At 63.1% G+C, this 22,049-nt stretch overlaps 1 protein-coding gene across 1 annotated transcript in view; it reads left to right on the top strand.

Annotated features, from left to right (window-relative positions):
- The window catches only part of LOC117645884, a 147,835-nt gene extending 127,826 nt beyond the window's left edge, over positions 1-20,009 (top strand). The window contains exons 4-6 of the mRNA XM_034386425.1: positions 15,443-15,663; positions 15,745-15,919; positions 18,771-20,009. Coding sequence (XP_034242316.1) covers positions 15,443-15,663; positions 15,745-15,919; positions 18,771-18,853 — 479 coding nt within the window. The 3' untranslated portion in view covers positions 18,854-20,009. The remainder of the gene's footprint in view (positions 1-15,442; positions 15,664-15,744; positions 15,920-18,770) is intronic.
- Positions 20,010-22,049: the final 2,040 nt, after the last annotated feature.

The raw sequence follows: 22,049 nt of genomic DNA, 5'->3' as shown, positions 1-22,049 counted from the left end.
ACTCCCCGACGCATCGCTCGGCCGGCCGCCTGGCTGGCGCTCACCGCTCACCTCGGGCCTTCCGTCTGGTCCCTCTCTCTCCCTCCGGGCGGCGGGCGCTACCGCCCCGCCACTGCCGCGCTGCCAGCGCTGCGCCGCGCCGTGTTGTGCGGTGCCGCGCCGCGCTGTCGGGTGAAAGGCGGAACTTGCTAAACGTTTCCCGGAGACGGCGCTGCGGTCCACGGAGGGAGGGGCGCCGGGCTTCGCCGGGTAACGACGCGTAGCGGGCGGAGGCGGCGATCCAACGAGGGGAGGGGGGGGGAGGGGGGCGGCTGCGGTGAAGGAGGTATAATGCGTTGCCTGGGACGGGTCATCTACGACCATTAAACCGGCATCCTATCAACTCCCACCGAACTCACCCCCTCCCCCTCCCCGGCACTTTGATTGCCTCGTGCGCCGTGCCTGGTGCCCTTTTGTTTTTTTTTAGTCTGTCTCTGCGACAGTTAATTCAGTCTTAAGTTAGACTGGCCACGCGTTTTTTCTCCCTTTCCCCCCTTTCCCCAGCTGTTGACCCTGCCCGCCCTGCCTCCTTCACCTCGCCCAGCATGTAATGAGACTTTAGCTGTAAATTAGAGTCCCCAAGGACAAGGGCGCGGACACACACGCACACACTTTGTCCCTCGCCGCACTAAAATGAGACATTTCCACCTCCTTGTTCTTGGGATGGGTCCTCCGCCCTCGGCGCGCGGGCGCGACATCAAAAACAGAGAGTTCGTTACAACGCGCGTCGCCTGGCCGCCTCCTCGTAGTCCGGGACCTTCACGGGACGCCAGAGTCCAAAGAAACAGTGTTTGTTCCCCGCGGGAACGCCTGCGCACGCCAATGCACGCGGATGTCGCCCTGGCGGTTATTCGAACCCGTCGCCGTCTTGAGACTGCCTGTCCAGGCCCAAGCCGCCCGGCGCGGCAAAGGACATTTTTTTTTTAAAATTCAGCCTTCCGCAAAGTTGAGCGCGGGCGATCTGGCGCGCCGGCACCGGCTTCCTTCCTGGCCGTGCTGCAGCAGGCTGCATGCGAGGAGCCGTCCCACCGCCTGTCTCTCTCGCACTCATGGGGGCGTCCCGCTGGGGAGCGAGAGAGACAGAGCGACGAAACGATTCTTCGAAGGCAGTGCCGCTGTCCCCAGCTGCCCCGCTGTTATTAAACATGTCGCCCCTTCCCCCGATCAACCCTTCCCTCCCCCCCTCCCCCCCCCCCTCTCCCCCTCGCCGCCAGCCGCGCGCCGCGCCTTGGGTGCGGCCGTCCGAGCAGCCGGGCCGTGAAAAGAAAATCTTAATTTCGTTGGAAAGCTTTGCAGGGTCATAATTTTACTCATCCGAAAATGAAAGGGTGGCTAGCAGCATAAAGAAAAGTAAAAGAAGCAAAAGAGGAGAGAAAAAAATGTTCCGACTTGCGCGCTTGCTCCGCCTGGCCCCGCTTGCCCCCCGCCCCGGCAAGCTCCGGCAAGCCGCGCGCTCCACCGCCATCATTTCTTCAGCATCATCGCCGTCGCACTATAAATTGCGACGCATCGGATATCATCTTTGGCGAGGAGGACGTTTCATAAAATACGTGGAAGCCTCTGCTCCCTCTTACCTCGGCCCGACTGTCTGCCGGGCCGGGCGGAGCCCTTGGCGGGGCCCACGGCGGGGCCCTTGGCGGGGCCCACGGCGGGGCCGAGGCCTCTGTGGACGTGAGGTCGGCGCGGCCGTGGCGGGGCCGTGGGGGCCCGGCCCGGTCGGCGTGAGGCCTACTGATGCGCCGTGAATACAGGAGGCAGCATAACTTTGCCGGTCCGGCGGGCCTCGGCCGAACCGAGCCGAACCCGGCCTCGGCCTCGGCCACCCATCGAGACGAGGACGGGGACGAGACTGCGGGGAGAAAAAAACGGCGCCCCCCTCGGCCTCGGCCTGCGCGGCCTGAACCGCCTGCTGCATTCGAATGACATTCTTTTTCCCGCCGCGCCGCTCGACGGGCTGCCCTGGAGCTGCCTTCGCCTCGTTAGCCACGGGGAGAGACGAGGCTTGGCCACGCCGGCACCCGCAGCTCCACCCGACTCCACTCAGAATTTGTAAAACAAAACAAACGAGAAAAGGAAAGAAAATCGGGTGAGATTGATAAGTCCCGTGTGTTTGATCGGGCGCGGCACGCGAGGCGGAGTGGCGGGGGACACGCAGACAATCGGGCCGCTGATCAGGAAGTTTAGGACGCCCTGGACGCGTGTTGGGCGGCGTGTCCTTAAACAGGACTCGAGTGGAGCACGCCCAGCACGCCACCGACGCGTTCCTCTCCGTCGCGTTCGATTCGAGTCCCTTCCAAAGTCCTCGCAGTGGCGCGCTGCGCGCAGTGCCTCCGTGCAAACTGTGCGCGGCTGCGCGCCGTGTTGCTGCAACGCGGCCCTCACAGTGGCGGCACTGACCCAGTCCGTGCATTGACTGGCTGGAGGGCTGGACCTCCCTTCTCGCTCCCTCTCCCTCGCTCTGGATCAATATCTGCAGGCCGAGCTTTGAATAAAGGATATCCGTGTGACAGGCAGCAGGACGGGGGACGCGGCGACGCGACACACTTCTTGCCATCCACGACGCGGACGACGCGGACGACGCGCCGCCGCTCCCCAATGCCAGCGGGCCAGCGCCGCGGCGGCGAAACGAAAACACGAACAAATCGAGACACGTCGTGTGTGTGGAGCGGGGGGGGGGGAGCCAAGCCCATCGGTTTTGGTTTGGACTGTCCTGGAAAGGCACACCGCCAGCGGCCAACAACAGCGGAGCAGCGGAGCAGCGGAGCAGCGCGCGGTGTACTGGCGATATTCGACATCGCCGGCGGCATGACTCTGCTGTGCCGGGCTGGTCAGCAAGCGACCGGTTTGTGCGGTGAGAGAGAGAGAGAGAGAGAGAGAGAGAGAGAGAGAGTGTGTGTGTGTGTGTGTGTGTGTGGCGCTGGTGGAAGGTGTTGCAGGCGAGCAAAGGGGTCTCCCACTAATTGCGACAAGGTAGAGGAGGAGTCCATCGGGGCCACCGGCCTCGCAGGCCGCCACAGGCGGGGCGCGTTGTCTCGCCGTCTCGCTCGCACACGTGCACGGACCGCACGTGCCGTCCCGCTCGCACCCGCACTGCGGGCCCGAGGCCGGGCCGGCCGGCCACACGGTGTTGAGGGCGTCGGAATGGAACGCAACTCGTCCCGGGAGTGCACAAGCAGGACGGGGCAGGGCGAGGCGGGGGCGCCTCTGATTGCTCCCACAGAAGCCAGCCGTCCGAGGGGGAGGAAGAGGAAGGGGAGCAGCATGAAGGAGGGCGCCGTCGTCGCGCAGCCTGGCGACCTCGCCCCGCCCCGCCCCGCCCCGCCCCGGCGGCGCGAGGCAGCTTCGTTTGGAGACTGAATAAGGAATTGCCCAGGAAACTGGAAAACGTCGCAGTCTCGCAGTCGCCGGCGGCGTTGTGTTTCCTGTTTTTCTAAACGCCCCTGGCGGCCCCTGGCGGGTGGGGGCGGCCTGGATGTAGGTTGGACGAGGTTGGAAGGGGGGAGGGGGAGGGGGGCAATCAAACGGAATGGATACTGTCAACTCGCCACTCACTGGCGCCGCTCGCGCCGCCCGCCGCTCCGCGCTGCCCGCCCCGCCACGTAACAAACGCCTTTATGGCGCAGGATGGAGTGGGATGGACGCTGAGTTGCGGCGCGTGCCGACTCAGCAGCAGGGGGCCGCCCCGCCCCGCCCCGCCCCGCCCGGCTCGCGGACACGTGGTGGCCCCCACGCCAAGCCCCCGCCACACCTAGCGACCTGGCGTGCGGGGCGTGCCGGCCGTGCTGGCACACCGTCAGCGCGATCCCCCTCCCCTCCCCTCCCCGTCAGGTCAACTCGTCGCCTCACCGGACACCGCCGACGACGCCGACTCCACCGCCCGCCCTAAGAGTGGGGCGCGACGCGGACCAGCTTCGCGCTTCGCTTTTCGCAGTGTGGCGAATCCAGCGCCGGAAACGAAAAGTTGTGTTGGAATCGTCCGCCGTGCTCGCTGCGCTGCCGCGCTGTTCGCCGACGGCAACACGCATTTTAATCCATTCGGTGCGTTGGCCGGGTTGGCCGCTTTCCGCTTGGGCGGCGTGTACAACGGCAGCGCGGCCGGCGGGACCCATTACCGCACCTCTTTAAGGCCCTTTAAGCGCTATTAGCGGTGTGTGAGACTGCGTGACTGCGACTGTGTGCGTGTCGTCTGAGAGGGCGCGGGGGCGCTGGCAACGGAGACGCACCGCGCTGCTCCTCAAGCAAACCGCGGCCAAATGATACAGTGCCGCTCTGAGTTCTCAATTACATCCTCCATTACGGTAATAATTCCCAGAGGACAAGAGGGTGGGGGAGGAGGAGGGGCGGGGGAGCAAATGGACCCCTCTCATCTGAGTGACTCCCCCGCCGCGCTTCCTCGCGCACTCGGCGTGTGAATGTGTGTGTACGTGTGTGAGAGAGAGGGAGAGAGAGAGAGAGAGAGAGAGAGAGAGAGAGAGAAGGAGAAGGGGGCCAGACTTACGGCTTGCTGCTTTTAAACGCCGCGCTGTTTCACCTGCACCGCTGAATGGTCGCCACATTTCATCCCCCGGCGATACGGCGCGGCTCGGCACGCCCCCTCCCCCTCCCCTCCAGGCGGCGTGCGCACACACTCCGCGTTAACGGCGCGAAACGGTCCGCGCATTTACATCCACTTCTAAAAAAGAAATCTTTTTTTTTTCGTCGTCGTTTCGAAATTGTGTAGTACTTGGAGCGTTGGCGCGCCGTGCCGCACGGGCCCTCGAAACGCGGTCGGCGCGGTGCTGGAGTGCACGGCGGCACGGCAGCAGAGCGCAGTGGCAAAGATGTCAATTTTCCCTCCCGAAGCCGAAATGATGGCTGGCGAAACTTTCAAGTGGGCTGGGAGGCCGCCGTCGCGCCGTCTCCAGTGTCTGCTCCTCCTCGCCGCGGCGCTGCGGCCCAGCCGCCCTCTTACCTTGCTAGTACACTGCCTCTGGGAGACGGCTCTTTTTTCACCACTCCAAAGTGCTGAGTTGTATGTCTGACAAGCAGTGCGCGTCCACACTGGAAAAAAAAATCTCATTCAACGAACGTTAATGAAAGCAGATGATCCATCGGTTTCACAACTGCTGTGATAGCCGAGAGGTTAGAGACGTGGGATCGAGTTACCGCAGGCCGGCGTTCGAATACCAGCGTCACAAAAGTTTTTTCGACTTGCTATCCTAGGGGTGGTGGTTCGAGACCATCAGAGCGGAGCCGTGTGCAACAGGCCCACATGCCGGAGGTTCGACTCCTAACAAATATTTCCATTTAATTTTACTGCCTCACCCAGTGCGGTTCAAACCCGTAAACGTGAGCCCGCTCCGAGCATGGGACGTGGTGGTCCAGGGAGTAGAGGCGTCGGTTCTCAGTGCTAGGGTCGGCGGTTCGACTCCCCCAACTTCTTGCGAAATTTTGACCGGGTCGGTCGAGTCCTGTTGTGTCAAGAACCCACCTCACGCCGATTCCCTCATCATGGGCCGTGGTGGCCGAGAGCGTTAAGTCGTGTGATCCCGATGGCGGGGTCCGGGGATCGAATCCCATCAGTTCATTACATTTTTCGACCGCCTTCCTCCCAGTGCAACTCAAACCCGTCGTCCAACACTCTGCCAGACGTACAAGCGTGATAGCGTAGTGGTCAGAGTCACATTCACCTGGCCACTCCGCTCTGGGTGTCTAAAAAGCAATCCGCTTCGGCGGGTTGGCCTCGGCACTGGAGCGATGGAGTATTTGATCCATCAATCCAGACCACCCGGTGTGTGGTTGCGGGTGGTGCCTCCTTGACTTGTCGGGGAGGCGATGATAAGTCCTTTGAAGCTGGCCTAAAACGCTGTATGTTCGGTACGGGAGCGCCGGACAGTGGGGGTACCATGGGGTACACAACCAACCCTACGAAAACAAGAAGCTCCCACCAAACCTCTTCTCTGTCTGAGTCTCTCTCTGTCTCTCTGTCGTCTCACTCTACGTCCCGCCCCTCAAAGAGCTTCGTACTGGGTGCTCTCACCCAGCTGCCTGAGCTTTGGGGTCCTACTGGGTCCCCCGGCGAACGCTTAGAGTCGCTGACGGGATTAACCCCAGGTACCTGATAGCACCGGTTCCCATCCCGAACACCGAAGTAAAGCAGGAGGCCTCCCCATTAAGACTGGGGAGGGGGTGTAGAGTTCAAATTTTTTCTTTTCCCTTTCAAATTTCTCGGTTAATACTCGTTAGGTTGCCTTATACGGGGTAGTATGCGGGCTCATTCCAAAGATAGTAAGTGTGTTTCATACGAGAGCATTATGTGCCTTACGCTCTTGGAATAGTTGACAGCGTTGCATCGAGTAGGCAATTCAGGGGTGGTTTTTTTCTGCGTTCGACTGGGTTCTGGTGACAAGCGCCCAGGGGGAGATACTCGCCCGTGTACCTCTCCAACTACTCGTGAACTCCCCGGGGCTGCAGGGCGTCAAGATGCGCCTCCGCCCCACGACCTACCCCCCGGCCCCCGCGTCCGCCCCGTTCGCCCCGGCCTCATCAAGCCGCTTCCCCGGAAAAGTTGTGACGCCCCATTCGTTCGGCTGAGCCGGGCAGAGGCGCGTCGGCGCGACCCTCCTTCTCCATATTGAGATGTGCAGTCCCCGCTGGCCACCCTGGCCCCGCCGCGCCGCGCCCGGCCCACAGCTGTGTTTGCGCGAGGCAGAGGGTGCGGCTATAATGAAGAAATGCGAATGTTTGGGGAGACCAGTTGTTACAGCCGTCTGCGCCTCGCCACGCCTCGGTCGCGCGCTTTTTGTCTCTTCGTTTTCTTTTGTTTTTTTTCCTCCCCTTTCTCTCTTTGCCCGGGCGTCCGTCTCTACCCTTCCTGCTGCTTTGCGTGCCGCCGTCGACGACGGTTCGCCGATTTCCATCCCTTCTGACTGGCAAAATGAAGTGACAAAATCGGTTTCCTCATTTAGTTACTTTGGAATTCGGCAAGAATTTCGGGTACCGAACAGCGTCGTGACGCATACTGTCGGAGCTCGCGGGTCAGTAGGCTGGTTTCAGAGGAACCGTTTCGTCGCTCTGTCTCTCTCGGCGAGGAGGGAGGCTCAATAGTGCGAGAGAGACAGCGACGGAACGATCCTTCGGCATCACGCGACAGACTGGCTTATTCCATACGTCGGCGCCCCACCCCCCGCCCCGGTCGGCCCCGGTCGGCTCGCCGCTCGCCCCGGGACACTTCGGAAACTGTCGAAAACTGCGGGGAAGTTAATGTATGCCGGCAGATACCCGCCACGGCGCCACGGCGAGGGCCCCGCGGCGCTACGTCAGCTGCGACCTCCCCGACGTCCCGCGCAGCCAGGCAGAGGCAGCCAGGCAGGGGCAGCCAGGCAGCCACGCGCCGCTACACTGCGTGACGCGGCCGTGTTCGGCCGTGGGATGCTTTCCGGACGCACCGGGAGGGCCCGGGATGCCCTTCGGGTCCGTAGAAAAAACAACAACACAAAAAAACACAAGTTTGTTGTGTTTTCGTTTGATGTGAGGCGATGACTTCACGGAAGCGGTCCGCGATCACACACACCTCCTCCTTTTTGTTCCCGCCCCGACGACTCCCTTTTCTGGGGGTTGCATTTTGGGGCCAAAAAGGCATGCCCTCGGTGAGTGGCTGTCCCCAGGGCGGCGGCAGCCCCCAGTGCCCCGTGGCGCTGGCCTGGCCGGGCCTGGCCGAGGGCCTGGCTGTCTGCGGCGTGCCCGACGGGGCGGCGGCAGCGAGGGGCTTCTCTCTCGCACTCGCGGGGCGTCGCGTTGGGTGCGAGGGGGACGGAGCGCTGCCGCAGTGTAGTGGCGCGTTTGTTTGACGCTGGAGGGCCATTCGGGGCGAAGCAGGGCCAAGCAGGGCCAAGCAGGGCCAAGCAGGGCCGAGGCGGGTGGACTCTTTGCGTGCCTCTTTCCGTCCCCGCGTCCCCGGCCTCCGCGCCGCGGCCGTGCCGTCGGCGTCGTCGTCGTGGACGCCGAGGCACTTCAAGGCCGCGAGCACTGCAGTGTCTCCGCGGCGCTCTATTCAGTCTGGCCTGCTCGCTGGTCTCGGCCACCTCGGCCGGGCGCGGCGCTGCGAGTCAATAGAGAGACTAGGCGCGTAATAGAGTGAGGGCGTGCCGGGGCGTGCCGGGGCGTGCCGGGGCGTGCCGGGGCGTTCCTCTGCCGCAGCAGCGTGTCGCCCTGTCCCCGGCCGGGAATCCGGGCACGACTACACTGGCGGGATGGCATGGCATGGCGGGGAGGGGCTGCCCCGCTGCTTCGCTGCTTCACGCCGCTTGCTGCAGGGAGGCTTTTCATGATATCGCGCGCGGATTTAATATCGGAAGCCGATATCTTCTTGCGCCGCGCTCTGTCTCCATGCGCGACGTCGCCCCGCCCCGCCCCGCCCGCCCCGCCCCGCCCCACCCGAGCGACCCCCTCCCCCTCCGGAGCGTCGCGCCGGGCTGAGACGCGCGGGCGGGCGAATTATGTGGGCGGGGTATCAAAGCAAATCGCGCGGATGCGGTTATCGGTCTTTGGAGTGCCATCGCCAAATCTGTCGAGACCCGCCAAGCAGCGGCGCTGGCGCCCGCCCCGCCCCGCCCCGCCCGCCCCGCCCCCCCGCCCCGCCCCCCCGCCCCGCCCCGCCCCGCCCCGCCCGCCCCGCCCCGCCACAGCAGCACAGTACCAACATTACGGCCACTGACCCAGTGCTCGCAGTCATGCCACTAGCCATGAGTTATGAGTGTCAGTGTAGCCAACCCCTTGTCACCCATATTCCACCCCCGGTCCCACTCGTGCTCCCTCTCTCTGTATCCCTCTCGCTCTTTCCCTTCCTCCTCACTCTCGCACACCACTGGCGCGTACCCACCCACATGAAAACGTGCGCACTCACACGCAGTCACAGGTACTCGGTCATACACGCGCAGTTGCACACACACTTGCACAATCACTCGCGCACAGCCCTACATTAACGGGCATGCAATACATAGCGACTCACACACACACGCACACACGCACGTGCCATTGGACGCCGCCGTGGTTATTGTGCCGGCCCGGAGGTCCAGGCACTGTTGGCCGGGGTTCGCCTCTCTTTTGTCCGTGGGCATGACGGACAACGCGTAAGCGGATTTTTTTTTTTTTTTTTTTTTTGTCCTGCTGCTGCTCTCCGGCTCCTTGGATCGGGTTGATGACGCGTGCGTCGATGATGGCGCATCGTTTTGCTCGAAACAAACACACGACCCCGGCAACAGGAGGGTCCCCTCTCTGGACCCGAAAGGCGCCGGTTTCGAACTAACTAACTAGGCTCGAACGGCGCGCCGGGCAATGAGACCTCCCGGCCACCCCAGCCGCCTTCACGCGTCGCGGATCACAGAAATTTGGCCCCGGACGCCGCAAGCCGCAGGCCGCCGCCAGGGGCGCCCCGGTTCCCCAACCGCCGCGGGAGCCGGCAAGGGCCAGCCCGGGCCAGCCTCTGCGGCCAAACTATTATTGAGAAAACACTTGTGTTTCCCAGCGCCCACACGACGGCCGCCCGCTCCTGCCTCCAAAATGCTTTCAAAAATAAATCACGACGCGCGCTGCCGCACTGCGGTGCTGCTCGCGAGGTTGAGAGACTACTCGTCTCGCTGAAAGCAATTCGAAGAAAACGGGTTTTATGATCGGCGCCGACGGCAAAGTTGTTGTTGTTCCGATGCTCGCAGCGTCCGTCCCCCGAGCGGGGCCCCGCACCCGGTGGGGCTGGCGGGGCTGGCGGGGCTGGCGGGGGCCCCGGCGCCTGCGGGCAGGACTCGTGCAGGCCGCGCATAAAAGGCACCGAGGGTGGGGAAGGGGAGGGGGCAGCCGATACTTGTTGTCATGCCCCAACGCCCTGTTGAGCGACGGCCTCGGTGATTTCGATACTCGGGTCATTGGCGATGCCCCGCGTGATAACGTGGTATCGTCGCCTCCCGCCACGCCCCGCCACGCCCCGCCACGCCCCACGCGTGCTGCGGCGCTATCTTCGGGCCGCGCCGCCAAGTCGACGGGGGCAGGCGGGGCAGGCCGGCCGAAGTGTCAGGCCTCGTTTGTCGCTTTATTGGGAGGCCTCCGTCGCGGAGGTCAAAAGGACGGGGAGACGGACTAGCCTAGCCGTCCCGAGACGAAAAAGAAGAAGAAGAAGAGAAAGAACGCGCACGACGTAACTTTTTCTTCGCGCCCCAGTTTCCCTTCTCCTCCCCATGATTTTATACATTATGACCGCAACCGGCACGCGGCCGCACGCGGCACGCCGGAGTGGGCTCGGTGGCTGCGGGCTGGCCGCGGTCCGCAAATATTTCAGCGGCTGATTTTTATTCCAGTCAGCCTTGATCCACCGTTTGTCAAAGGGCGGCGTGGTCGGCCTCTAATTCGGGGCGAGGGGGCCGAGGCTTCGGCGAGGCTTCGGCGAGGCTTCGGCGAGGCTTCGGCCTGGCGGTCGTCGCCGTGTGCGTCGCCGCGGCCGTTAGCTCACCGCAACCTTTCTCTCTCTTGCCCGTCCTTTTTTCCCTCTCTCCTGCTCCGTATCGATATTTGCATTTTTATCTTTCTCGTTGCTTCCCCGCTCCGCTCCGCCCTCCGCCGAACCCCGTGGACCCTGTGCGCATCGAGAGGCTGTTTTGGACCGCGCTGTGTTTGCACCGCCCCCGCCGTCCGCGTCCCCGCCGTCGCCGCCGCCTTGCGACATATTGCCGCCTGGAGGGAGGCAGCCCGTCGTGCGTGCGCGCCGCGGGCGTGCCTACCCCGCAGGCTGACGCCAATACTGCCGAGGCCATGCCATACTGCCGAGGCCATGCCAGGCCACGCAGTGCCCCCTCCACCCCGGCACTTCGGCGGTCTTTGAGGAGCCCGGCCGCGCCGTCCGATCGCCTTTCGCAGCCAATTAATGGAAAGGTGGGCGGCGAAAGGAAGCGAAGGCCTATCTCCTTAGACTCGCTAACAAACCTTCACGCCCCGCTGCTCCCCGCCGAGGCTGGCTCGCGCAGGGCACGCGGCGCAACTCACCCTAACGACCGCAGCGCCGCAGCGGCCCCGCGCGGCACGCGGCCGAAGGCTGCCGACGGCCCGCCGAAGGCCGAAACAAGAACTCGTTCAAATAATTGGACGACGAGACGAGCCCCGCCGCTTTGTTGTTTGCGGCCGACTTTTTTATCTCCTTTATTTGGGCCGCGTGTTTTGTTTCCAATCTGCTCGACTTATTCGGTCGCTTTGTTCGGCCGGCGCCGCGACGGCCGCGACTTGGCGGCAATATCGGGGCGGCCCGGAAGGAGCTAATGGAGGCCGTCGGCGCCGTGGCCGCGGTGGGCGGCGGGGCGGGCTGGCTGACGTGCTGCTGACGCACTGACCTGCCCTCCTCCGGGCCTCCTCGGCCGTCCGGACCGTCGAGGGCCACGCTGCGGTGGCGGGCTGGCTGCCCCAGCAGCCTCGCGGCAGCCCACCCCCTTCAAAGAGTAATTGTTTTTCTTGGTGCGCTCCGATGGGACCTTTTTCCGAAGGGACCTAGGAGGAGAAAGCAGCAAGCAGCCTGGTGGCGTTAATTAAACGGATAATAGCGCTGTAGCCGGTCACCGCCTAGCCGGGCCTCTGGGCGAAAGACTTTGCACCCCTTCCTCCTCGTCCTCCTCTTCTTTCTCCTCCTCTCCCTCTCCGCTTTGCTTTCCGGCTCTGCGATCACGTCAAGTTTCAGTTGGAGGCGGAGAGTGGCGTGGCGGGGAGAAGGGTCAAGACCCTGGGGAGGTCTGTAACTAGATGCTAACTACCGACTAACGAAGGTGACGCCCGGGAACGGAGCGGAGCGGAACGGAACGGAGGCGGCCGCCTGCCTGGCCCTACTTGGGCTAGGCCAATTGTTTCACTGGCGAAACCGTGTGACGTCCATATGTGGATGCGCGGGCGTTATTTTTGTTTCGAGGCCAGATGTTTGTGTTGTTTGAAAGCGGAACGGGTCTGTCGTGCCTCTCGCAGACGCAATCGCACCTTCCGCCTCCCCTCCGCGATGTAGGGCACGGTCGGCGTCGAGGTCACCGTCGAGGTCACCGTCGAGGTGGGCGTGGATACGTGATGGGTTTGGAGTGACACAGTACGTGTCTTTGATGTACTCAAGTGGATCTACGTCGGTGGGACTGGAGGTGCGCCGCGCCGCCCGTCTTCCGCCGTACATCCACTGCCAAAAAGTGAAGAAGGGAGAAAAAAAAGTTGAATCCGCGCGCCAAGAAAGTTTGCCTGCTTTTTGCCAGTGAGACTCCCCGGCCAGCCAGCTCGCCAGCGCCACTCTGGCTGGTTTCAATTGACGAGAGCCTTGTTGGCCGTGTTGGCCTTGTTGGAGGCGGGGCGGATCCGTTTGCAGTGGCGCAGTGGCCACCTTCGCTGCAACCCAGCCGGAGGGCGGCAGACCGCCCAAGCCGCCCAAGCCGGCCAAGCCGGCCAACTTGGTTAAGAGGATCGCCGCTACCCGGTGCAGTCGGCGCCATGATGGGTTACCGTTATTCGACCGGGTTACCTGATACCGTTCAAAGGGTTGGAAAGCCAACGGCTCTGCGGCCCGGCGGCCCGGCGGCCCGGCCCCACGTCACCCATGGGCTCCTGGCCGTCCTGGCCGTCCTGGAGCAGGCCAAGGAGAGGCAGCCAAGGCCGGCGGGCCGTCAGGGAGGCCGACAGGGAGGCCGGCAGGGAGGCCGGCGGGGCTGCAGCGATATTATCGTCTATTCCAACAGCAACAGGCCTGACAGCGGCCTGCTTGAAGGGGATCACGGTCTGCCCGGCCACGGCCAGGTCTGGCGGCGCCTTTGACGCCGTCCTGGCGGCCCGGCGGCCCGGCCAGCTCGGCCAGCGGTCCGGCATGTGGGGCAGGCCTCGGCGATAAGGATAGAAGGGCGGATAGAGCGCGCCAGGCGGATGGAATCGGGGATAGAATGCACGCGCCGTGCTAAGTTGAGAATGGCAGGCGCTGCGGGGGGAGGGGGGAGACAGACAGACAGACAGACAGACAGACAGACAGACAGACAGACAGACAGACAGACAGACAGACAGAGGCGAGGGGACAGGCGGAGCTGCCTCCAGGATCCAGGGATCGCTCGAAAGGCCAGAAGGCAGCGCCCGCCAAGGTAGCGGGGAGGGGGAGGGGGTGATGGTGACACTTAACGGACACATCCGAAAGAGAATACGTAATGCGGGGGAGGGTAGTAGCTGGGAGGGGCTCGAAGGGGGCAATCCGGTGCGGTAGTCGACGTGTGCAGACGGAATGCGCGATGACGCGCTGGTCCACACGCTGGTCCACACGCTGCGTCAACACTCTGCCGGTTGTACTTCCCGCTGCTGGCGCGCTGGCGCTACCCCACGCGCCAGGGACCACCCTGCGAGGAGTATTGACATTTCCCCTTCACCGCCACCCCTTCACCACCACCTTCTCGATTTCATCAAAACGATGAGCGAGGCGGTTCGGGTTCGGCCCTTCCCTTTCACGGGCCGCTGGCTTTGCCGCTGCCCACATCACGGCCGCATCCCCGCCCCCGCAGCCCCCGCAGCCCCCGCAGCCCCCGCAGCCCCCGCAGCCCCCGCAGCCCCCGCAGACGGCACCTGACCAGAACAGGCGGCCCGTCCGGCCGCTCCTTTTGTAATACATAATACATCGGGCCGCTGACAATTTGGGCGGCCGGCTCTGTGTCGCTGTGTCTGTGTGTCTGTGTCGCTCAGCGCGGCCCGAACGGCGGCACGGCGGCACGGCGGCACGGCGGCCAGACGTGAAAGGAAAGCCTTTTCCCAGTCGCGTTGGCGCGCGGATGGCGGCGGCGCGGCGGCGGTTGGTCGGGAGCGTTCTCTACAATAGGCTGCCTGGCTACATTAAGGGCGGATGCGGAGGGAGGGGGGAGGGTCTCGGCGACCGGCCTTTGTCTTTTAATTATGAGCGCCAGATTTGAAAGGAGGGAGAAAAAAGGGGCGCTCGGTTGCGGCGTCGCGGCGTCGCGGCGGGCTGCGCCGGGTCGCTTCGCTTGCCGCTTGCTCCGCCGAGGCTCATCCAACGCGTCATTGTCTTTATCGAACGGAAGCGGAGGGCGCGTCATTGGCTCGTCGCCGCGGGAAAGCGGGGAGGGGGGGGGCGGTCGCGCGCGTTGTATGGTTTAGGCAGCGAGGCCGCGAGGCGCGACTACACCCGTCGGTATTCGAACCACCGTCACACGGTTTCGGAGGCAGAGCGGCTGACCGCGCGGCCACGGGCCGTTACCCGGCAGCGGAATGTGCCAGCCAGTGTGGGGCACGGCGGGGCACGGCGGGGCGGCAGGGGTTAAAATAAGATTGGCAGCGTGATTGGCACACCGCTTCCATTTCACGCGCTGTTTGGTCTGTCCAGCCCTGCCTGCCTGCTGCCTGCCAGCCCGGTCGGGGCGCCGTGGTGTGGTCGCCGGGATGTTGCCTCATTTCACCGTCCATGTGGCGCGCGAGCCCCGCCACCCCCCGACCCCCAACCCTCCTCCCCCCCGGGGCACTTCTCCAAGGAGGCTGGGCTTCTGGAATGCCGGGCGCCGCTTCACCTGTTCCGTCTCCGTCACACTCTCCTCGAGGCCGCCCCGGACCTCCTGGACCCGCGGGGGGGGGGGAGAGGGGGGGCGCATGCACGCCGTCCTTGGCTTCTCCCTCTTCTCTCTCTCTTTCCCTTCCTCCTCGCAAGTTTTGTGTCGCTTCTTTCTACCGCCACTGCTGCCCCCGCCCCGCGCCCCTCCCCCCGGTGCGACGTCCCGGCCGTCCCGGCGCAGAGCGCAGAGCGCGCAGAGGCCTCCGTAGGATTAAAGTCCGCCAGCGCCGCAGCTGGCCGGGACTCCGGGACTCCATCGGGGAGTATTCCAAACTCCACTGGGCCCTGCCTCGCCCTGCCTCGCCCTGCCCTGGGCCGGCCGGGCTTGGCTGTTGTTGGATCCGGGTAGTGTCGCCCCCTCCCCCCCCCCCCCCGGCCCCCTCACACCGCCTGCTCAGTCCCCGACACAGCCCTGGGAACAGCACTGCCCCCTGCGCAGCGCGCAGCGACCGCTTTGTACTCCGGGCTTACCCCGTTCAAACCTGCTCGCTGGTACCCAGTTACCCCCCCCCCCCACACACACACACACTCCCACTCCACCTCTTACCACGCAGCCGGTGGCGTGTGTACTCTGCTTCACAAAAAAAAATCCCGGTGAACTTTTGAGTATACACACAAAATATTTTTTTTTTGAAAAGCGAAGTCTTTGGAAATTTCTGCAGAGCTCCAAAGCGCACTTTTTGGGACTTTCGAATTTATATGTACCAGTGTAAAGTCCCGGTGAATGTCTCCCCCCCCCCTTTTTTCCCGAGCTCGCCTCGTAGCCCCTCGACCCTGTCCCACTCTGGAACGAAACACGATTCAGTACCTTCTCTTTGTGTTGGACAGTGCTGCCGAAGGACGGGCCGCACATCACGGGCGGCAAGCCCAAGTACCGCGTGGAGGAGGACGTGGACGTGCTGTGCTCGGTGAACCGGTCCAAGCCGGCCGCCAGCCTGCTGTGGTTCATCAACGGCGAGGTGGCGGAGGAGGCGCAGCTCCGCGGGCCCTACAAGTCCGTGTCCACGCCGGACGGGCTGGAGACGGCCATCCTCGGCCTCCACTTCAAGGTACGTCATCGCGGCGCCGCCGGGCGCCGCCGAAAATCAGTTCCGGTGGACGACGAAAAACGAGCTTGGTGTCTGTTCCAGGTGGAGCCGAGGCACTTCCTGCACGGCGACATGAAGCTCAAGTGCCTGGCCAGCGTGGCCACGGTGTACTGGAAGAGCAACGAGGAGTCCATCGAGGGCGACAAGCAGCGGCCGCCCGCCCTGGAGAGCAAGGGCAACATCGGCGGCGGCAGGAGTCGCGCCGACATGGTGCAAGGTACGCACCAAACCGCTGGCCGTTGTTTTCGGCGACCGCGCCACTGGGAGTTTAACGCGTTGGCTTGAAAGTGGGTCAGCGGGGTGCTGGCACCGCTGTGGCGTGGCTGGCGTGGCTGGCGTCGCTGCTGGCACCGCTGGTTCCGGATTGCGCGTCGCTGTTGCTTTCTGACGAACTGATGTATTCCGTCCGAGCCCAGATTCCAGTCATGTGCCGCCGGGGGGCGGGCTGGGGGCGGGCTGGGGGCTGGGGGCGGGGGCGGGCGCAGGCAGCCAGGTTGGACCGGGCCTGGGGTGAGCTTGAAAGGACAGACGATTTTCTGAGGCAGGGCGGCGGGAGCAGGCGGCGCGTTTGCTGCACCCAGGCCATTGTAATTCAGTAGCCGGCGTGTGTGGCGCCGCGGAATTCCGCGCCCTAAAAGGATCAGTGTGTCACTGGCGGCCTGGCTGGGGGTGGGGAGGGAGGGGCGGCGCGGCGGCGGACGTTTCTCATGTAAAAGGCGCACTTCCGCCGTGTAGTGCGACACCCTCCGCTCGCAGTGGGTCAGGTCGGCGACCTGGAGCCAGGCCCTGCTGCACCGTGACGAGCCGTGACGTCACCGCCGTCGCTGCCTGCTGCTCATTCGCCCCCTTTTCGGCTCGCTTTTCGGCTCGCTTTTCGGCTCGCTTTTCGGCTCGCTTTTCGGCTCGCTTTTCGGCTCGCTTTTCGGCTCGCTTTTCGGCTCGCTTTTCGGCTCGCTTTTCGGCTCGCTTCTCGGCTCGCTTTTCGGCTCGCTTTTCGGCTCGCTTTTCGGCTCGCTTTTCGGCTCGCTTTTCGGCTCGCTTTTCGGCTCCTCCGGCACCCACCCCTATGAAATGTCGCTCTCCCGTCGCCGAGTTCTATGAGCAAAGTTTGCAGTGATACAACGACAGCTGCGGCGCCGTGCGGCGCGCAACGCGCTGCGGCGTCCTCAGCCCTCGGCCTGCAGAGCCCTCTTGTTTTCGCGCCCTTATATACTCGTAACAGTGGAGAGGGGGGGCGGCATCACCGCTCTTTTTTTTCACCTAACTTCTGTAAAATGTCATATTTCTTACTTTTTTTTCATTTTCCTTCGCGGTTTTCGCTTCTTTCTAGTCGGCGGTGGGGTTTCTCAAGGCACGCGTCCCCAGCACCGTGCCTTTGTCATGCCGGTACGTGGCGTGGCGGCGTGGCGGCGGATGAGGGTTGCGATGTGGTTCGGCAGAGCGAACGTGCCTCGATACTGAAGCGCGCTGCCGATGAGCGATCGCTGCAAACCCCTCCCCTTCCCCTCCCCCACCCCCTGTGGCGTTTCGCATTCCTCTGGAGAGCCTGCCATCCTGCAGCAGCCGCTCGACCTATGAACGTTCCGACGTTCCCACGACCCGCGGGACGTGACGTCGATGATGAAGATGATGATGATGGTGGCGATGATAATTTCCGGCTTCGGGGTCCATTTTTTCTCGTTTCGGCATTCGGGCTGCACTCGGCTGCACTCGGGCTGGCAGCGAAAAACAATGGGCCAGCCAGGCGATGGACGGCGCAGCGCGACCAGCCCGGCACTTTGGTTTTTGGCGGAGTGCGGGTACCTGGCGCCGCCCTGCCCTGCCGCGCCGCCGCTGCGTACGTGCCCCTGCCGGTCCGGGGAGAATCGCTCTCCTCTCGGGGCAGCGCTGCTAGGGCACTGCTAGGGCACTGCTAGGGCCGGTGCATTATGCAGCCCGAGTCGCGTCCCTGGCCTCCCCTCCCCTCCCCTCTCCTCTCTCTCTCTCTCCCCGAGGTGCGTTGACCCTCCCGCCGGATAAACCGCGCAGCAACAATGTCACAACCTCCCGGGCGTGGCTGGCACCACGCGGCGCTGCATCTCGCTCTGCCTCCCTCGCGCCCCCGCGGGGGATCGTGAGGCCTCGTTGGTGCGAGAGAGACAGGCTCGTCTCGGATTCAGCGTCGCGGCAGGCGCCCGGGCGGCGGGCCGTCCCGTCGAGCGCGCGTGTGCGGCGCGTTGCCTACCCTCGACTCTGCGGGCGCTCCGCCGGCCCAGCCCCCTCCCCCTCCCCTCCGCAGCCTCCACCGGGCGCGTATTGCCCCATACATATCGCGGCAGCGGAAGGCACTGCGGGGCTGCGAGGCTGAGAGGCTCATGGCGCCATTGGCTGCATGTTTGGGCGGAGTGTGCGAGCGCACACCGTGCGGCAAGCCGTGCGGCGCCGCGTGGAGGAGCCCACTGAAGTGGCTGCGCACGGCGCCACGCCACGCCACGCCGCGGCCACTGCGGGCACGGGGCTGCCTTTCATTACGTGGAGTGTATCAAGCCATTATCAAGGCGCATAGCGCGGCGAGCGGCGTGGCGGCCCTCGCTCATACTCTTCGTGCCGCCCCGCCTCGCCCCGCCCCGCCCCGCCCCGCCCCGCCCCGCCCCGCCTCGCTCCAGCGCAGCACGGCGAGTAGTAGTTAGGGGCCCATTTCATAATAGAATACGGCGGTGCGCGCGGCGAAGCGCCTCGCGCCCCGTCCCACGCCCCGTCCCTCGCGCCGCGTTACACGGAATGTCACGGAGTTACACGGGGATGCGTGCAGCCTTGCAGTGCCGTGCAGGGACCCCGTCGACTCGCCTTCGACTCGCGAGGACGCACCCGCCTTTCCCATTGTAGGAGCTCAGAGCGCTCTCCCGAACCGTCGGTCGGCTTGTCTGTCTGTCTGTCTGTCTGTCTGTCTGTCAGTCGGTCGGTGTCACAGTGGTTTTGTCTGGCTTTCAAGTGTGACTTTCTGAGGCTTGCGAGCAGTCAGCTTCAGCTCCGCCTAAAAAAACGTTTTTCTAAAAAAATGCTCATATTGTTTGTATTCTGCCCTTCAGCGCTGGCGTGCCGCAGCCAACTCTCTCCCTGGGCGATGCTGCTGCTGCTCGTCATGGCGGCCGCCACCCTCGTCTCGCGGTAACACCTCGGCGTCGCGCCCCTCGGCACCCGGAGCGGCACTCGGAGCGGGACTCGGAGCGGGACTCGGAGCCCGAGAGAGTCGCCAGCGCTCACCTGGAACAGCGTTCACCTGGAACGACGTTCACCTGGAACGACGTTCACCTGGAACGACGTTCACCTGGATCGGCGTTCACCTGGAACGACGTTCACCTGGAACGACGTACACCCTGAAGCAGTGCTTACCTGGAACGGCGCTCACACGGAGCAGCGCGTGTGACGACGCCTTTGGACTTCCCTCTTTGGATGGCTGTGATGACTAAGGCGAGCGCCGAGTGTGTGAAAAACAGAGAGGAAAGGGGGGGAAAACGGGAACCCATTCCCGAGTTGATGATTTGCCGATACTTTTTGGTGGATTCGCGGCCGCGGGTCGCAGAGCAAACTGCGCGGCTGGGTGGCTGGGCGGCTGGGCGGCCCGGCAGGGAGGCGGCGGCAACAGCGGCGGGAAACGATTTCGGCCTGGAAATGGCTTTTCCGCTTTTCCGCTGCGAGCCCGTGATTGGCTGCCGCGGCCATGCCGTGGAACTCTCTCTCTCTCCGGGCCGGGGTGGTGCAAGGCGCCGCGCCCGCCGCGCCCGCCGCCCCGACTAAGGTTTCCCTTTATGGGCCGTTCGGCTGACGCGGGCCTACATATCACGCGCACGATGACACGTCAGGCCTCACTTTAGAATGCGAACGCCTTCCGCCTCCTCCTTCCGACTTCCTGCAGCCACGGCGGCACGCCCCCTGGGCCTTGTCCTCCTCGCGGACGGACTGCACGGACTCGACGGACGCTGCACCGGGCTAGACTTGCACTCCCCGACGCCCTCCTCCTGCTGCTGATGCCGCCGGCCTTCGCTAACCATGACGGACGGCGAACACGCGCCCGCTGCATTCATCGGAGTGCTCACTAAAAGCCCCGCCGCCGACAGAGCGCGCCGAGCACCGCGATGCAAATTTTATTACCGAACGCCCCACCCCCCGCGCCCCGCCCCGCCCCGCTAACAGGTGAACATATATCTATATTTTCTGGCCGGGCCGCGCGCTGCCGCGCCGCGCCGCCCCGAACTAACTGTGTTATTGCTCAACTTGGCGGGGCACCTGCAACTGGGATGGAGGACGGAGGGCCGTGACAGCCGAGCGATGGCGGCGGGCGTGGCGTTCCGCGTGGCGGGGCGGGGCGGGGCAGGGCGGGGCGGGGCGGGACAACTTGCAGGGCGGAGGATGCTGTGCCGCGCCTGTCTTGTCTAATGGTTCGAGCTCATCTGGATATGTCGGCCTGGCTGCTCTGGCTGCCCTGGCCCTTCCGAGGAGCTCACTTCCCCCGCTAATCTCGCTCAGGCTCTGCTGCTCGACTTGCGGGCCTGCTTAGCGTCCCTACGTCTGTCTGTCTGTCTGTCTGTCCGTCTGCGTGTATGTCTGCCGCTGCAAAGCCGGAGAATCTAATCAAGAGCCAGAGCGACTCCGCTCCCGGACTGCAGTTAGAGGTACGCACTGCGCGCGCTACACGCGTCGTACTCCTGACGACGAAAAGAGCGGGCCCTGGCTGTAGCGCTGTACCGCTGGGACGTACTCTGGGGCCTGGACGCCAGTGGGTCTCAAGAGCGCGGCGTGGCGGCAGGGCGGCAGGCTCCATTTCTTTCTCTGGCACAGCCGATGGGAGATGTGGTCACGGAGGTGGGCAGATGACGTGACCTTTCGCTCCACACTCACGCACACACACACGCCGACACTCTACCCCAATGCCCATCGCTCCCCTGTCCACAATTTCCCCCACCCTTTCCACGAGTCCACCCGCCCTCATTCCATCGTCCGTCTTCGTCCGTAAGACAACTTTCTTAGCTTTGGATAGCTTGAGGCAAGTAGAGATTAGCATTAATCTCAGATAGGCCGAATGAGTAGCGGGCGAGGGGGACGCGAGGGGAGGGGGAGCGGAGGGGCGTGGGGAAGCATCGCGGCAGTCCCGGCCAAATCCCCGACTAAATACCCGCTGAGATATGACCCGGATCGGCCCTGATAAAGATGAGCCAGCGCAACATGATTTAAAGACCCCCTTCTTTTGTCACGGAATAAACTCACCGCCCTTCTTGCCTTCCTTATCGGCGGCCCTTCGAGGCCTTCGAGGCCCGCCTCCAATCGCGGGCCGGCACATCAATCATGCGCACCGCAGTATCGCGGGGAGAGGGAGGGGGCACTACCCCCTCTCTCTCTCTCTCTCTCTTTCTCTCTCAAAGCAGCAGGTGTGTTTGATAAATGATACCGGGCGGCGTCGCTTCCAATCGCGCCTATTCCGTTTTAGAAAATAAATAATTCGCCTCATTTGCGAGCAAGAGTTTAGGGCCGTCGGAGCGTGGGTTCATGTATTTTTTTTTATGGTTTTTAAATAATTTATTTTGTTATGAAGGTGTGTGTGTGTGTGTGTGAGTGAGTGCTGCGCCGCTCTGCTGCCCTCCCCCTAAAAAGTAGCTGGGATTTCGAGGGGAGATGATTTTTGTCGGACTTTTGCAGAGAGCTTGAATGTCGTTTTCGTTCGGAGACGAAGGGAAACCGTGTCACGTGAAGTTGAGATGATGCTGAGTAAACTCCGTGGTCGTCCACATAATTTCGTGTTCGCTCTGCGGATTGTGGAGTCAATTTTAAAGAGGGTCGCACAAAGCAGGTGCAACTTACAGATTAGGATTTTTTAAATGTTATGTGTTGAACGTTGCTTCTTATGAGCAAAAGGGACTGTGAGAAGTTTATTCCTATGCTTTGATTGGCTGTACATAATTTAGCGATATGTCAGAAGGAATCCACTCTACAGACTCTCAGTGGCTGAGATGTATCTGGCCGGATTTGTGAAATGCTAGTCATGAAATTTATCTTTGTTTATGACTTGTTAAATGAGCGAACAGATCCACTCAGCTGTTATGGAGGCCCCAAAAAAATTCGCTATGTTTTGAACCTGTTTGTTCCCCATCGCCTCTTTCTTTATTTGTAATTTATCATTCGTCTATTTTTTATGTTATTATGGTTTTTCATTGTTAATTTCTTTTGTTATGATAGAAATTAAATGTTTCCAATTTTGCTGATGTTTCAAAACATATCTCGTTTAATTCGAGTCATATCTGCATGTGATTTTCGGTGCGGCGGTGGGATATCAAATCCAACCCTCTGCTCACCAGGCAAAGTTTACCTCAATG

The sequence above is a fragment of the Thrips palmi genome, unplaced genomic scaffold (assembly GCF_012932325.1).
Source record: "Thrips palmi isolate BJ-2018 unplaced genomic scaffold, TpBJ-2018v1 HiC_scaffold_19, whole genome shotgun sequence".
Lineage (NCBI taxonomy): Eukaryota > Metazoa > Arthropoda > Insecta > Thysanoptera > Thripidae > Thrips > Thrips palmi.
Note: the sequence above shows the minus strand (reverse complement) of the source record. Positions and strands in the feature narration are given on the sequence as shown.